At 44.2% G+C, this 17,302-nt stretch overlaps 2 protein-coding genes across 3 annotated transcripts; both read right to left on the reverse strand.

Moving 5' to 3' along the window:
- Positions 1 to 304: 304 nt before the first annotated feature.
- On the reverse strand, positions 305 to 2,649 carry LOC147151087 (alpha-2 adrenergic receptor-like). The gene has a single exon (XM_086020655.1). The coding sequence runs from the start codon at positions 2,466 to 2,468 to the stop codon at positions 1,248 to 1,250; it is 1,221 nt and encodes a 406-aa protein (XP_085876781.1). The 5' UTR covers positions 2,469 to 2,649; the 3' UTR covers positions 305 to 1,247.
- A 1,448-nt stretch (positions 2,650 to 4,097) lies between these two features.
- Positions 4,098 to 16,985, reverse strand: LOC147151088 (protein Dok-7-like). 2 transcript variants are annotated; one of them, XM_086054026.1, is made up of 13 exons: positions 16,909 to 16,985; positions 16,775 to 16,820; positions 16,057 to 16,287; positions 14,700 to 14,900; positions 13,556 to 13,675; positions 10,943 to 11,041; positions 10,043 to 10,725; positions 9,266 to 9,314; positions 8,382 to 8,810; positions 7,366 to 7,451; positions 6,924 to 6,993; positions 5,424 to 5,597; positions 4,098 to 4,536 (listed from the first exon to the last, which is right to left on the reverse strand). In XM_086054026.1, exons 1-13 carry the CDS (start codon positions 16,960 to 16,962, stop codon positions 4,400 to 4,402), a joined length of 2,379 nt encoding a protein of 792 aa, XP_085910152.1. In that variant the 5' UTR covers positions 16,963 to 16,985; the 3' UTR covers positions 4,098 to 4,399. The 2 variants fall into 2 exon arrangements, with proteins under 2 accessions (XP_085910152.1, XP_085910143.1); XM_086054017.1 differs by having other exon boundaries at positions 5,418 to 5,597; positions 8,382 to 8,867.
- Between the last annotated feature and the right edge of the window lie 317 nt (positions 16,986 to 17,302).

Below are 17,302 nucleotides of genomic sequence, written 5' to 3' on the forward strand. Positions count from 1 at the left end.
CTCTGCAAACAACTGCAGCAGCGGCCTCGGGGCATCCAGTCCACATATCCTTCCCAGCAAGAGCCAATAACTAGCAGGAAATCAAAGCCGCTTGGGTGCGGAGCCAAGCTTTGATAGAAAATGTACCCGCTTCCTATATGGCATGAGGAATTTAGTCCGCTTAGGAGTGAGGTTAGTTTTGGATTGAAATTTGTATACGCTCAGTTCTCGTTGGAGCTCACACACTTTGATTACCCTTGGTTCAAAGTGAATCTGAACATCATAGAATGCAATTAAAATAAATTGGATGTTTGGAGAAAATTATTTTAATGCAATTAATTTTAATCAGAGTGGGGAATTGACATGATGCCCAAAATGTATCAATCAATTGATTAATCACATCTGAAGCAACTGAGGCATTATGGGACACAATACTTGGCTGCGACCAGCAGATGCGCTCTTGATTCGACAAGTTTGATGTCTACAAAAAGGACAACATGGCGTCACCTCTATGGAAACGAAAGCTGCGTTCACGTGGAACTCTGCTGTGGCAGCTTTATTTCGCTCGGGGCAACACGTTCATGGAAAGGAGTTCAGAAGATTCAGAGAGAGTTTCTTTGTCCTTTTCCATTTCGTCAGTCAAGGGACTTTCCCAGTGGGATGCCAAGGAAGGTAATCCCTACAGTCTTCTTTAGAAGTACCTGAAGGAAATCACAAGGGAACCAGAACTTGAAAAAAGCAAGCAAGATATTATGATAGATCTCCGAAAGGGCTGCCCGAAGTTGTGCTGAGGCAGGTTTTGATTGACGGGTTGCGGAGCAGAATTTGACTAGGTTGGCTGCGATCACACAAGAACACGCCGCATAGTCTGTTACTGAAGAAGATCAGGAACCGTGACTTGAAGCTGCAACCTTCTGAGAGGTCGCCGCCCTAAAAAGGACTTTTTCCACAATCTGCATGTTATAATGTGGAAGGCCCTCTTGAAGTTGTGGTTGAAGATGGTGTAGATGGCTGGGCTGAGGAGAAGAACTTGAGGAGAAGGTCTGGGAATAAACTAGGACTTGAAACTGAAACCTTCTGAGATTTTATGAAGACTTCCTAAAATGACTTTTTCCACAACCTCTATGTTATAATGTGGAAGGCCTGCCTGAAGTTGCAATTGAAGATGGTGTAGATGGCTGACTTGAGGAGTAGAATTTGATGAGGGGGGTCTGGAAGTAATGGAAACTAGAACTTGAAAGGGAAACCTGAGATTTCAGGTTGCCACTTTAAAAGGACTTTTTCCACGACTTGCACAGGATCCTTTGGAAGGCACGTCTGAAGTCGCGGTTGAAGATGGTGTATATAGCCGGGTTGAGTGAGCTGTTGCAGTACCCGATCCAGAAGAAGAACTTAAAGAGGGGGTCTGGAATCTTGCAAGAGTCCCTGCACACGCCGTAGAGACTGTAGCTGAAGAAGAATGGGAACCAGCAGACGACGAACACTCCCATGACCACGGCGAGGACGAAAGTGAACCTCTTCTCCCGGGCTTGGGAGAGCTTCTTCAGGGCAACGGAGCTCCGCCGTTTCCTCCTGGAGGCAAAAAGATCTGCGGATTTGTTGCTGACTCTGGAGTTGCATGCGGCCTGTTTGGCCAAGGAGCTCTTCTTCGGAATCCCCCGAGGGGAGTCTGGCTGCCTCCTGGCGCTTTTCCCCTCTGATGAAGAGCTCTCCAGGTCAGCTTCCTCTGTGTGTTGTCCCTGGGTGGCCGTCCGGTGACTCGGGGTGGGCGGACACTGGCAGTGCCCGTTCTCCGTTTGAACGGCACCGTCGTCCACCCGCCTTTTCTCCGACATGCTCCTGGTTCTGGTTTTGGCCACCTGGTAAATCCTGACATAGACCAGGATCATGATAAGGCAGGGGGCGAAGAAGGAAGCTACGCTGGAGGAAATGATGTACCAACTGTCGTCATTGAGCTCGCACTGGGGCTGAGCGCTTCTGTCCTTGTTTCTTTCCATAGACAACAACGGCGGCGAGGAAATGAAGGCAGATATGAGCCACACAATTATGATGATGCACTTAACCCGCTTGGGAGTCCGCTTTAGATTGTACTCCACTGCTTGCGTGACGGACCAATAGCGATCCAGGCTTATTGCGCACAGATGCACGATGGAGGACGTGCAGAAAAGAACATCCAGCGCCAAATAGATGCCACACCAAACTTTGCCAAAATACCAGTAGCCCATGAGTTCATTGGCGAGACTGAATGGCATCACCAAAGTGGCCACCAGGATGTCGGCCGTGGCCAGGGAGACCAGGAAGAGGTTCTGGGGGGCTTTCAGCGCCCGGCTTGTCAGCACGGCGATCACCACCAGCACGTTGCCGACCACAGTGAACAAGATGAGGAAACTTACAAGGGCGGCGATGCTGGCGACGGCCGCTGATGAGTAGCCGTACGACGAGTTTAGGTGGATGACCGTGTCCAGTCCGGTGCCGTTGAGCCAATCCATCCTGGCGTCATAATAATAATAACAGTATCAATAACTCCCGGTACAATCCGTGCGCACCGAAAGGCAACCCATGCAGTGTGTTGTGTGCGCGGCGCGGCGCGGGTGCTCCCTCCCCCGCGTTTTCTCGCACCCCAGTGATGCTTGATGTGTGCCGCCCCCTCCCCTCCTCTCCTTGACTCTCCTCTTGTCTACTGGCAATCTTGGACACAATTGATTATTGATTTTTACTCATCTAAATGGCTTATGCTGAAAGCTCATCATGTGCTGAAGACAAACACAATCAAGGTAAACTAACTACATAGATCGCCTATTTCCTTGAGCAGAGGTTCCCAGAATGTGGGTTGAGGTCTTTTTTTTTTTTTTTTTTTTTTTTTTTTTTTTTTTTTTTTTTTTCTGTGGTTGCTTTTTTTCCTATGGTCACAGTTTTATTCCCATATTATCTTTTGCTTGTTTACAATGTATAACAATTATATTCTTGTAGTATTTTTTGTTAATTTTCACATGAAAATATAATGTAATTCTCATAAAAAAGCAGTGTCATATTACAAAAAAAAAATCTCATAACAATAATTTTTTTTTAATTAGATGAGTTTAAAAAAATTCAACCTCAACAACAAACGTGAATGGCATCGCTTTGAAGAACTGCGACTAGGTGGTGCAAATGACTCCCTGATGCTCGTTGCCGCCTTCATCGTTTCCCGTAGTCCATTCTGCCGTCTGGTGATGGTTTCCTGGACCCCAGTGGGACCAGCGCATTGATTCTGTCGCGCTCTTCGATCCATTATCACGACGGTGAGGAAGCTTGCGGTCATCCCATTCCGCATTTGATAAGCTTGGAAAACAACCATTAAACTTTGCAATTATTCCTTTCTGTGTGATCGAGCGAACCGTCATCGATGCATTTTTTAAATTTTCCTTCTGAGCAAGCAAGAAAAGCAGTACGGATGGAACTTTGTGTCACTCAGTGAGCCTTTTCTCGTCGTCCTTTAGCTATCTTTTCAGTGTTGCCCGAAATGTTCAACGCCTGTTAACTGGCAACGGATCGAGAATGGCCGCCTGTTTAGTGCAATTATGTAACCGCCGCCCAGACAACCACAACAACACATTTCACCTGCTGGCCAGAAAGGAGCCGCCAATAGAGGAGAATGCGCTTGTAGCTTAGATATTGTGTGAATGCTGAGAGACAAATATTTATTTTTTTGTGCATTGCCGCAATGTCAAAATATGCAAAGTGTGAATGCCGAGAAAAGAGCAGTAGCAGCACTGCCGTTCTTGCGACAAGATGTTTATTCTCATATATTGTTTTTCTCGTGATATTACGGATTTCATTCTCACTTTATGATTGACACGAGCCCAGTAACCGGTGGGCGGATGGACTTTATTGGGTTTGGAAAATGCGACAGAAAGCCTGCAGGCTTTGAGAATTTACGACCGATCACTTCTGTCATACAAACCAACCGCTGATGCGTTTGTAGTACATGTAAACTAAATTGTCTGGCGAAATACATCATCGGTGCAAATATTCATACAAGCAAAGCAGTTGTCTGTTTTCCTCCAATTATTTTAATGTTTTACTAGCAGAATTTTGTATCCAGGTAATGTACGCGAAGGAAAAAGAAGGAAGCAGTGGTGTCATTAAAAATGATCGTTTTACAATACAGTAGTCGAAATTGCAGCCATGTACTCGCATTTATCTCATACATATACTGTACATGCATTGGGGGTGTTTATATTTAGCAATCCACGTCAATCTCAGAATACAATTTATTTACAGATACAAAAAAAAACAATTTAAGAGTTATCTTTAGTAAAAATGATTAGGTGGGCACACAGTATTAGGAAGAACAGTACAAATACTCACAACTACAAATTCAGAAAACAACAGTACTTGTAAATGGAGGCGTTTTGCTGTTAGAGGCTGGTCCTTGAGGTCAATGCGGTGTCCCCTTCCTTCTCCTCTCCAGGGCGTGCAGGCCCTCCTGGCGACCCAGAGCATGCTGGGTACCCACCTTGTGGGCTGTCTCTGTGGCAGTGATGTCAATCTGGGCATATTTGGTTGAGCCCTTCCCTGTCCACACACAGCAAAGAGCCTCTCTGAGTATATGAGTGCATCATGGTAACTTTAGGGCTACAGCTTAATATTTATGGCGACAGAAGTTTCTAAGTAGCCCTACTTCTAACACACAAGCCATAGATGGTTAGAGTACAATTGTCATGGCGTGTGTTTTTGTTGTTTTGATTGTACGTATTTGGTTTTGTCTCATCTTGTTTTCTCGTGGTTTATTGTTTCCACCTGTGCTTGTCAACTCGGTCCCTTGTGTCAGCTTCATGCTTTCATTCCCATTTCTCGGTAGCTCCAAGCCAGCTTCTTCACCTCGTTCCATTCCAACTTTTTTCAGAGTTAGCCTCCCTTAGTTCTGGTACACTTAGTCCCTCATGCTTCTTGTGTTACCGGCCGCTACGGTGGCAGGCTGATGAGGCCAGAGCTCCCGTTTCAGGAGCGTGTCATGGTCTGTGTTTTTGTTGTGTTTCATTTGGTATTGTCTTACATTTTCTTATTTTCTTGTAGTTCGTGTTATTATCCAGCTTGATTTTTTTTGTTTTTGTTTCCATGTGTGCTTGTCAACATGGCCTCTTGTGGCTTCCAGTCAGCTCTCTTAGCTACTCATCTTTTGTGCAGGTGCTCCTTGTTGTCTCGTTAGTTTACATGTACTTAGTTGCCTGGTCTTTGTCGGTTCACTGTGTTTGCTACTTCTGTTTCTCTCATTGTCAGTCAGGTTTTCCCCAAGTAATGTCTTGTTTGCTTTTCTAGTTATTTAATGCCCAGTTTTGGTTTGTTACTTGGAAACTCATTTTTGGACATTGTTAATTTAGTTTTTGATACCTCCCAGTACCTGTTACCAGTGCGTGGTCTCAAAGGGGGTTCGGGGTCGTTTATTCTGGACGCACCCTTACTCTGTGCAGTTGGAGGTACCACAGTCCCCCGGGTGACAGGTTCCTGCAGTTCCAACTCCATGTAGTTGAGCTGCTTCTTGGATGTTGGACTCACTGGAATATTGACGTATATCACACCGTCGCCGCGAGACCTTTCGGCAAGGGAAGCCTCCGGGGGGTACGGCAACGATGTGCCTGCAAGAGAAACAGCAAGATGGTTCTTTTTATGAATTTAGAAGTCATTCAAGTGATATCAACAAGTCAAAATGTTCGCAGCGGCGAATTATTGTATGCCAGGCGTCTAAAAACTTTGGCCCAGTGTCCCATTTTTGTTTTTTGTTATTTTAGATTCCTCCTATAACTGCTTCATCCCCACATTCCTGCCACGACTCCACCCTTGTTTTAGTGTATTATTTGTTTTAATTGATTTATTTTGTTTTGTGTCTTAATTTTATTATGTTCAATTGTGTTACAGTATGTTCATTTTGTATTTATGAAACAGACCTTTGTTTTTTTTTTTTTTTTTTGTTTTTTATGTACTCTATAACGAAATTGACTTTTCTGGATTAGTGGTGGGTTGGTGGAAAAAACGCCACAAAACGTTTTACTGCATTCGTAAAATAGTATAACATTTCTAATCATAATGCCCAAATTAATGCAAATAATTCAGGTAGCAGTTGCAAAAAGTGTGAATCGTAGTTGTTTGCTCTACTTTGTGCTGTCACGTCATCTTAGACTCATTTTTGCTTCATCCCCTTTTTTATTTTATTTTACATTATATATATATATATAAAGAGAGGGAGAGAGAGGTATGTACTGTAAAACCAATGCGTCATTAAGGAGCATGTCTTTACGCACACTTATGGATTGGTTTTACTGTAAAAATTGTGACACTCCTGTTCCATGATATTCCTCAATCCTTTCCAGCTTGTGAATTTCTGGCGACAAAATCTGTTGTTGCCTCTACCCTACTTCTGACTCACAAACCCAAAAGATGTATTGTTTTGTCGGGGTGTTCTAACCATGTTACATATGAATTCAAAGGTAGCCATTATCAGCAGCTCTGTAGCAAAAAAGCCCAGGGGGACACTCTACGAGAAGCCATTAGATGCCGGCGGAGCCTTTTGGCGATGTCTAAAAGAAGCATTGAAACCTAATTGATCCTTGCTCAAGCGCGGTGTTCTGTAATGACTGCCATTACAGCGAGTGCCTTGTACCCACATTGAGCATACATCGGCGGAGCGTGGGGAAATGTCAACTGCGTTTGAGGCGAAAGCCGATCTAATGAGAGGAGAGCGCTGAATAATAATTCTATTTTAGTGTATTTAAGATATTACAATGGAACCACTATTCTGGAACAAATTTACAAATAGGAAATACTACAAATACAAATGATCCGTCTCAAAATATTGTAAAAAGTTGTATTTTAGGACCACATTGAGATCTCAAACCCAACACTCCGGTACACAAGTAACAATGGGTAGACAGGAGGATCAACATCTGCGATGCGGTCATCCTTACCGTCCATCTCCTGAAGCAGCTTTTGTGGGCCGCAGCTGTGCATCAGTGCGTACTTGCTTTTTTCTTCCGTCTGCAAGACAAATACAATGAAAAATGCTTCTAAATTTATGAAAAACTTCAAATTTTTACAAGTGTCGACGGACAGCATGGGCAAATGTGTGCCAGTTTGAGTGGTTTGCACACATTAAAAAAAAATTAAAATACACTAATCTGCTACAACACAATTGCAGCTACTCACGTAGCACCTATTCACAGCAAGTTATCAAGGAAGTTTACAGTGTGAAGGGCAATATACATAATACAGCATGACTCACATTAGCTGTTTATTGCTGTCACAATAATATTAATAAAATAATTGCTTGAAACTCAGTTAGTTCCACATTTGGGGTATGTCAGCAGTCAATAGCAGAAAAGCGGATTAGGGAGTTTTGTATCAGCCCACCTCTGAGTTTCCCTCTGCTCTGCTCTCCATGATCTCATAAGCAGGATCAGCTCTGTGCTTCTCCCCTCTGCCACTGGGCCTTTTGTCTGGCGAGGGGTGGGGAAAAAAATGACGGTAACCTTAATTTTTCTGCAGCAATGTGTGATATATGATCCCTGAAATGAATAGATATCATACAAAACAGCAGCACATTCTTAGCCTCGCACACGCTTCGGTTTTCATCTTGAGCATGAAGGAACGTACTCAATCTGCATGCAAGATGCATATTTCTTTTAATATGGTAGTGTTTTAAATAGCAAAGGTAATGAAGCAGCTGTTGTTTTTTTTTTATCATTGCATTACTAAAAGCAAAGGTAAAATGTGATATTTAAAAATATGCATGTATCCGGGGAGTCTGCTTTGTTAGTAGTGAGTACTAAATACAGAGTAGTGAACACGTTAACACATTTTTCACTTATAAGCTTAGTGCATTTACATCATTATTCAAGGATGTGGGCACTTGGTTTATGAAAGCAAAATACCTGCACCCGTGTACCGGCTGTAGCCCTCAAAGACCTCTACAAAGAAGAGGGAAGTGAACGTGAAAAATATGTGATGTTGCTCTTTCGATACTGCACCTTGAGAGATAATGTTATGTATCGCAATATTGAATTTTCTTTCACACCTCCAAGACATGGGTGTAGCCTTCAACAACAACAACAACAAATAAAAAGGATACGATCTGATGATAATGTATCGGTACTGTACCATGGCAGACTGTAATGTGATAAATCGTGATCAGTGTTATGTAACCACATCAGACTCAAAGTAATGGCTCATTTCAGAGTTGGAATGTAAACAAATGGATCTGAAGATACTCCAAAATGGAACTCTTAAGCGGATCCAGAGCAAAAGGAAAGTGATAGAAAAGGCAGGATTGGTGGGGAAAAGTCCAAGACAAAAATTCATGGTTCAGTTGATGAAAGAAGAGTGGGGGGAAAAGGCTGCAAGGACGCAGAGGAAAAGAGGCCTCTTACCTTCAATGGTCAATGTCTGACCGTTCATCTCTTCATTTGGACCGTCGGCCTGAAGTGCCCCGTGAGCAGAACTTTTTTCCTCTGTGCTTTTCTTTAGGTGCAGCCCAGTTAGAAAGGTCTGCACACTGAAGATACTGCTGCGGCGCCGCACTTCGGCAGCGGTGCCCCGCGGTGGCGGGCAGCAGCGCGTGCCACAGCACTTGGAACAGTTTTCGTAAATGACATCAGTCACTAGTGCACGGGTGCCGACTGGTGGTGGGCGTTTGAGGTGTAACGCAGGACTCATTGCTTCGTACAAGTTATGGCGGCTGAGGTTCGATTCCTTGGGTACTCTGGGATAATGCAGGATCTCAGCTAAAAGGCTTGCAAGTTTCCCCTGTCCTCTTTTAGGAAGTGGTGAACCCCCATTTGTCCTGCCTAAACTTCGAACTGGGACAGCAATGCTGGCATTGCTTCTGCATGGTGATTTGTCAATACTTTGATCTGCTGGATGGGAAATATCACTTGGGGCAAGCAGAAACACGTTCTGATCATGGAAGCTTCATGTAATCATGCAGGTGTTCATGCATGCAAGAGAAAACACATGAGGCGGTGTGCAAAAGGCGCGGTACAGTGAACCCCTGCATATTCGTGGTTGGCTATTCACAAATTCACTTATTTGCTATTTTTGTACTCATTTCGTGGCATATTGGTGTCAAGGTATTGAGTTGGGGAGGTCCATTTAGACATAAGTAATGCTTTGCCACCATCTTGTGGCATCTGTAGGCAATTAGTAAGCTTTGGGATGGGACCTCAATTACTTGCGGATTTTCGCTGCGCGCCACAGTGAGTTCCTATCCCAGCGAATAATTGGGGTTCACTATTTATCAGGTGATTGCACCTACTTGGTAATGCAGGTATCGCCGCGCCACTTGCAGGGTTGAAGGGCATCCCCTATTACATGAAGTGAAACATTAAGATTCACAACAATCACTTTGTCAATGAACTGTTGTCGACTGGGAAAACAAATCACCAGAGCTGGGCATTCCGTCTGTGTGACAGAATGGTCAAGCAACAACGACTCACTATTGTTCCTCGTCGCCCGTACATGCCTTTTGTGTGCACCGAGTACCGCAATCTGGAAATGTTGTAGTGTGTCTTTAATGAGCGCCTGTGTGACTGGAATCGAGAAATGTGTGCCTTTGAGCAGCTTGTCTGATTGGGAACGCTCATGCCGACACGTCGCTTGTATAGAGCGCTGGCCTGCACTGCTTGTTTCTGATTGGTGGTCCTCGTCATAGAATCAATCATCCAATTTGTGCTCATGGGAGGGCCCCCGCACAGAGCGTGCACTGAATGGATGGTCGATTTTTAAATCTTTTTAAATGTTTGTTTTTTTTAGTTTAGAAACGCTGACAGAAGCCAACTTAAAATCAGAGGCAGACCGGCCTATAGGCGGGTACTATTTTTTCCGTCCGGAAAAAAAGGCGAATGACAAACGACTGAAGGTTACGCATGCTGCAGACGGATGAAGAATAACGGATGCTCAGTTTTTAGTAAAATGCCCAGCTCTGCAAATCACAACTGCATTTCCACCTTCTGTGGACTCAAGAATGAAGTCCTTACACTAACTATGGCATGACCTACATAAACTCCATAAGAAAAAACAATGACAGCCTCACCTGAAGACCACCGCATACCGAGCAGATGGTCACGATGGTTTTGATTGTGCAAGACTCCACGCTGTCACTCGAGGGGGGCCCCTTTGTTTTCCTGCTGTGTGAGCTCACTGTTTTGAGGTGACCCTCAGAGCCCCCCTTTAAAGACTCTGTTACAGGATTGGGAGAGTCCTTAGCTAAACTGGGGTACTCCTGTGCCAGACTCCTGGGAGTGTCGTACAGATACCTGAGTGAGGTTGGTACTTTGTACTCGTGTCCCGAAGCACTGGGGCAAGAACAAGGACTGAGGTCTTGAGCCAAGTGGGGAGGCAGACAAAAAAATGACCCAAAGTCCTCACTACTGCTAATGTCCAGGCTTCCTGTGTATGAGGAGAAACTTCCAGAGTAAGAGGAATGACTACCGGTGGCAATACCGCTGTCTAAGGAGCTCTGGCGACCGATTTCCTGTAGCTGCCTGGGGTCTTTGACTCCTGAAGCATTTCCGCTGCCCTGGTTGGCCAATTGCTTTTCCACACTCGCCACTTTTTTGCCTTCAACATTGTTGTCTGCGAGGTTACTGCCGGATTCGCTCCAAATGGCCAAACAGCTGGAAGTGCTGCCATCCGATTGGCTGGTGTCTGAGGTGTCCGAGGAACCGGATATGCTGCGGTCGTCGCCTCCAGGAGATGCACAGTACATGGACGCCACTGCAAACAAGACATATTTAAGAGTCTTTGATCAGCAGCTCATACATAATGCAGCATCAGTTCCAAGCCGCGTAATAACAACAATAAATCACAAGAGTGAGTGAAGTGGAACCGACAGGCTTAATTTGTATCGTGATGGACTGTTCAACAGGAAAATCACTGTGGGTAGTGCAAGCAATGGAAGTGCGAGGAATGGTCAGGAATTTGTAATATGTACCTGTGCTGTTCCGATTGGAGAGCATACTCAGTCTCTTCTCCAGTTCCCGTGTCTCATGATTCAGCCTCTCCTCAGAGTTGGTCTGACTGGTGTTTGGATCTGTCAAGGAGAATGATGACAAGATGTTGGCAGGCAGGCTTATTCATGGAGAATGATGTTCGGATTCAACGGACCGGTTTATATCATTTGCATTGTGAAGTTGGAGTCATGCTATGCTATTACATGAAAGTGTGCAACTGACTCCAATTAACTATCCATTCATCCATCCATTTTATCCCGCGTATCCAAGGTATGGTCGCAAGGGCAGCATCTTTAGCAAAGAAGTCTAGACTTCCCTCTCCCCAGCCACTTCGTCCAGCTGTTCCAAGGAGATCCTTAGGCATTCCCAGGCCAACGGGGAGACATAGTCTCTCCAGCGTCTGCCCTCTGTAGCAGGGGATGGGACTGCCACGGCCTTCGGCTGCTGTCCAGTTCACAGTGCAGCCGACCGATTTAGCCCCTCTCACAGAGGGTGAGCCCATGCCAAGGGGGGGCCACGTTGCCTTTCAGGGCTGTGCCAGGCCGGATCTGCAATATCATGCGCTCACCACCGCCTTCTTTGAACAACTCTAAACCTTTGCCCAAAACAGTTATTTTCCTCAACAGTGAATGATCTTAATACAACGGCCGCATAAGTCCAGCCTTACCAAAGCATATGCAGAAATTTTATCTTCACTTGAATGCTCAGGATCCTCCTCTGGTGCTTAGACCTCACGACCAACCGTCTTTGAGGTCACTGTGTGACTTTGAGTTGCCTTGTGTATGAAATGTGCTATATAAATAAAACTTCCTTGCCTTGCCTTAAGTCAAAACCAAAAGTGCGAGAGAATGAGTGATGTTCCCAGTGGCCAATCAGAGCTGAAGAGAAGGAAAACCAGCGAGACTGCTTCAATATGTAATATTTTTTCGAACCAGCCCCACACACCAACCCCTGACTGATGACCTCCACTGTAATCAATATGCACAACGTTGATTGAATTAGCACAAAATCACACCTAGTCTCCGAGGCTTAAGGCTTTGAGGGCACGTGTGCAAGTAGCATGTCCTTGGAGAGGGTCACACGGGGCGTTTGTGCAACACGACATGGTTTATTAATAGTGCTGTAAGCGTTTAGTGCCATTGCGTGACCATGTGAACGACTTTTTTTTTTTAAATTCTTTTTAGTCTGCATGTCTTGTCATTGTAGTTTTTTTTAATTTTTATTTTACTTTTGCACTACATTCAGATATACACTACCCACAAGAGTGCTGTTTTTATCCCTCCCCCTAGTTTATATTTAGTACGGAGAGGTTTAGCGGTTACACTAATTTAATTACATTAATTCTTTTCCAACTTACTATTGAAAATTATAATTGCAAATAAAATGAAGGACCAACTTGGACTGTAGACACAAATACAAGGCTGCAAATGGAAACATAATAATATAAGTTAATGAATAAAATAGTCTGTTTGTATATACTTTTATTTTGATAAGAGGGCATGCTCTACCCACCCAGTAAACAATATCACAGACTGCTGTGTCTGATGGTACATGAATGCCTCAGGTGATTAGGAGGCTTTGTCTGCTCCACTCGTGTGAAACCCTCGCTTCTATTTATTGTCCGATGGGAATAGGCTTCATTTAAGTGTACAGATATGTAAAAATGAAGAATATCCACAAGCCCCCGCAGGTGAGCGAAACACATTTACTGTGATGTCGGCAAGAACATTGGCTGTTAGGAATTGGAGAGGTGTTAAAAGTAGACAGAATGAGAGCAGCGTTAAATGTGGTGTTAAAACAAAAAACAAGTTGGAAGATTTTAAACTTGCACATTGTGCTGGAAATTCACCAGAGCAGACCGCAACCCCCGATCATGATCACATGATAATGGCTTTGTCTTTAGACTTGGTGAAGCAGCATGTGGCTAAGGTTTAGGGTTAGTGTACTAGTAACCAAAAAATTGGTTTTCTTGTTCGGTCTAAGTCTAATAGCAGCAACCTTCGGGACATTTCTCCCAGATGGAGAAAGATCCCAGATCTCCCAATAGAAGGCTATTTATACTGTAAATGACAGAAAGTAAGCGTCCTCGGGTCTGTTTGATGGCTAATGTTTATCCCGTCAAACTGCTCATTATTCGTGTCATCAGAATGTTCGGTAAAGCATCGTTTGGTCATTTGCCTTCACTTCCTATTACATGAATCGCAAGTCAACTAGCATCCTGGAGCGGAATGTGTTGGACCTTGTAGAGTCCACTCTAGTTTTATCATGTTCTGTAAACATCCAACTACCACCTGAATTTGCTGCTATGACAAGTTCGCCAACCTTGAGGTTTAGGCAGCAGCGCCGACTTCAGGCGGCGCTGAGGGCAACCACTCAAGATGCCACTGAAGATTATCCAATTACGTGGAAAAAAAAAAAAAAGAAAAAGCAGCTGCCAGTCATAATTTAATTGTATCAGAGCAGTTCCATGCACTGTGGAATCCTTCGGAATCATTCTGCCATCGCACTCGAGGAAGGGAGCATACTGAGTTGCAGCTCCAGTGTGTGGGATGTGCCTAATGTCTGGTGGCGCATCAAACAGCTCCAAGACTGACCTGGCAGGATGGGCTGCAGGCCGAAAGGACCCTTGGTAGGGGAGACACCTCGGACGATGCAGTCAAACAAAAAGCTTATCTGCTCGCTCTCGGAAGACGTGAGCAGGAAAACGCCAGCCCCTGTGGAGTGCAGGTGGAAAACTGTTACAGGGGAAGTCAACCCAAACCTATTTTTTTTCAAGAGTATGTTCCATACAAAACCACAAGTTGAAACAAGGCATTCTGATAAATATTGTGTTTGTGGAATAAGAGTTAATCCACACGTTTTTAGGCCTCTCAAGGGGCGGCCATTTTGTTACTTCTGTCGACTGAAAATGACATCACAGTTGCTCAGGGCTCAGGTAACGACTCACCAGTTTTCTGAAGCTGAGCCGTAATGGGTCGTTACCTGAGCCATGAACAGTTGCGATGTCATTTTCAGTCGACAGAACTGACAAAATGGCCGCCCCATGAGATGGCTAAAAAGGGGTGGATTTTGCTGCTTAACTCATATTCCAACAACGCAATATTAATCAGAATGCTGTGTTTCAACTAGTGGGCCTGCTGGGAACATATTCTTGAAAAAAAAATGTTTTGGGTTGATTTCCCCTTTTGTGACAGGAATAAATTAGAACAGCTTTCACAGCCATTTAACCATACACCTACAAATATAACATGAAATGGCAAAAAATGTGGAATTCATTGCACATTTGCAGCAATGAGAGCCTCACTTCTTTTTGGAATGCTTTCGACAACATTGTGACGTCCTTGTGACAACAAACCTGCTGTCACCCATAAAAGGTCCTTGTGTCAACACTGTCCCAGAGACCACCCACCACCTACGGCATTATTGTCTGTTCGACTCCATTCAAGAAAGTGACTTTCTTGTATTCGTTATTAATAATATAATCATTATTATAAAGCAGAAGTGGTTGGCTCATTCAAATTTTGCCTTTGCTTATCACCAGAAACACGCATTGCTAAGACAATAAAAACAAAGCTAATGAATGACTCATGCCTGTGGGGGTTGTTTTTTTTCAGGACTGAATCATTCCTTGTAAAACATTAATGCCAACAGATGTTCTCCATTGTCCTTAAACCAGAGCGACTAAAGCAACTTCTACAAAGTTGTTTAAGCGCCTACATGTCCGGTACGTAGACTTACAGTAGCCACAGCGCGTTCCTCCCTCAAACACAAATCCGTTTGGTACGGGCCCATATCGCCGCAGGTCTGGAAGGTTCCAGTGGCCCACAACGACGGGGGATGCGTCTCTGACGAGAGCTAACAAGTTGTTGCACAAGTGAAGGGTTGCCGGTCCACTCTCTAACTTTGTTCCCGCCAAGACTCCGACACTGAACCTGTGAACTGGGCCCGACAGCGACAAAAAGAAAATAAAAAATAACTGTGAAAAAATGACATGAAAAGCCCAGTCCAACTCATATAACATACAGTACATGCAGTATTGCCGTACACAGTGCTCACTACATCTGGGCAGTTCTGGGGAGTTCTGGTATTAGTGTGTGTGTGATTTCTGTGTTGGACTGTTGTTGGACAGACCCCAGGCACTTTTTATGACTTAGATTGTACGATTACTTCAGTATGGCATAAACATCCCTCTCCATTAGTCTGCTTGTTCTTGTTACTGTGAATATGATGAAATGTCAACCTCTTAAATAAAAGCCTTGGCACACCCACAGACAGGTGACATTTCTACCGGCCACGACATACTCCTCTCAATGGCATTAAGCGGTCAACTGCACGCACAAAAGACTGGAAGGTCCCCGAATGTAACCATTAGTACCCGCCTTAACATTCAGCTGGACCGCCGCCACCAGCTGAGCCGGCCATTGCTATTAGTGGCGCCTATGAGTTTGTCACTTACGTAACATATAGTGTTCCTATATAGCACACGGGGCAAATGTAGCCTTTACAATCCATACACACCACGTTCTCTATCGTTCACTCCTGAACTGATCTAGAATTGATTTAACCTGTTTCAATTGACCAGGTGCGCTGTTGTTAATGCTTAAAACCTGATTAACCAGGGTTACAACCTGCGACTAATCAACAATTACATTCTTGGCGTCTTGCGAACCTTAACCAGAAAAGTCTGATACTACAACTTATCAGGTGTGTTCTTGTCAACATCTGAACTTGATCTCGAAAGGTTCAAACTTAAGACTGATGAGCAAGTGAGGTCTTGTTCACGCTTAAAACCTGATCTACCAGGGTTCGACGAATCAACATTTACATCCTTGTCATCTTGTAAACCTTATCCAGAAAAGTCTGATCTTAGTCCGGTGCTAGTTCTCCAGCAGTTGCACGCTTGTTATCACTTATACATGTTCCATAAAGTTCCGAATGAGTGAAAAACCAGCAAATGCATTCAAGACGACTCCTAAAGATGACCTAGAAAGGGCTGATCCTACGACCAATAAGCAGGTGAGCTCATGTGGACTCCTCAACTTGATCTAGAAAGGTTTGAGTCTGAAGAAGTCCTCACCACAGCGCATCCTCTCACCTTCTCCAAGGCTGTAGCGCAGGCGGACTTCCCACGCCTGCAGAGTCTCCTTGCTGTCGAAACCCAGCAGAGCCGCTTGGGTCAGGCAGAGAATGGCCAGTGTGAACGACGCGCCCTCGCACCACAGTCCGCTTTCCAGGCCGCAGATCTCCTCCAGAGTGACGCTGGCCTGCTCCTTATTGCCGTCGACTCTGTCTGACTTGTCTTTAAAAACCAGCAACACGAGGCAATCTGGAGGCGTCAAAGAGTGAGTATGTGGAGCATGCAGTTACAATCAATGTCAATTTACAACTAACGCTGACAGCTGCAATAACACGGGCATGAAAGAGCGGAGCAGAGCCAAGGGGCATTTTTATGGACAACAAAGTTGCCCACCATGAGGAACCATTCCGTACATAATCCAACTAATTGGCTAACAATAACGGACACCCCAATTTAGCACGTTTTAAATATTAAGAAGGGAAAAAAATGTTAGAATGTAATATTGCGACAAAAAAACTAACATTGTGAATAACTGCATTATTATGAGAATAGTAATTTCCAAGATAAGTCATGACAAAAAATGTAATACGGACTTGATGAGAATGAATTAATAAGGGGAAGCAATTAGCTATTTTACGACAATAAAATATGAGAAAATTGACAGTATGACCCTAAATAGATTTTGATTAGATTAGATTTAGAATACCTAACAGTTACATTCTGATTTTTTTCCTACCTGCCACAGGCGACGGCTTACGAAGAACGATCCACCTAGTTTTCCACTGCCAAAGACAAACCAAAAAAAAAAAAATTGTTTCATTAAAACTTAACACCAGTATTCACCATCCCCGAAATCAAATCAGGCTTCACCTTTTTTCCCTCTTTGAGTTTGGCGTATCCCTCCACGACAACCGAATCGGTCATCTTCAGTCATGGTTCCTGACAGCTGCACAGTTGGCTGCCCCAATGAGGTGGGTCACTTTCAAAATAGCTTGCAGCGCCCTCGCTCCCTCACTATGCCACCCCCACCCTCACCCCAAAGTCCCCGCCTTTGACAACAACAACAACAAGACCAGCATGGAAAATGGCGTGACCACCCAAAAGAAATGCATACTTTGCATGCCAGTGCGTCGTAAAAGCTTTTACGCCACTAGCCAAACACTCAGCTCGCTTTGCGTAATTTAAACTGTTTGGAGTTGTCATTTGTCAAATTTTAAATGTGAAAATATTATGAGATGGAAATTGACATCAAAAGGGAATAATG

This window comes from Filicampus tigris, chromosome 2, assembly GCF_054856515.1.
Source record: "Filicampus tigris isolate MCC_2025a chromosome 2, RoL_Ftig_1.0, whole genome shotgun sequence".
NCBI lineage: Eukaryota > Metazoa > Chordata > Actinopteri > Syngnathiformes > Syngnathidae > Filicampus > Filicampus tigris.

What these genes read in the sequence shown, in the direction of transcription:
- LOC147151087 (XM_086020655.1), bottom strand. Translation starts at nt 2,468, where the DNA reads ATGGATTGGCTCAACGGCACCGGACTGGACACGGTCATCCACCTAAAC.
- LOC147151088 (XM_086054017.1), bottom strand. Translation starts at nt 16,962, where the DNA reads ATGACCGATTCGGTTGTCGTGGAGGGATACGCCAAACTCAAAGAGGGA. An exon ending in GGCGATACCTGCATTACCAA is followed by an intron (nt 8,868 to 9,265) that starts GTAGGTGCAATC and finishes TTTCCCATCCAG; the next exon opens with CAGATCAAAGTATTGACAAA. An exon ending in GCTGCTTCAGGAGATGGACG is followed by an intron (nt 5,598 to 6,923) that starts GTAAGGATGACC and finishes TTTCTCTTGCAG; the next exon opens with GCACATCGTTGCCGTACCCC.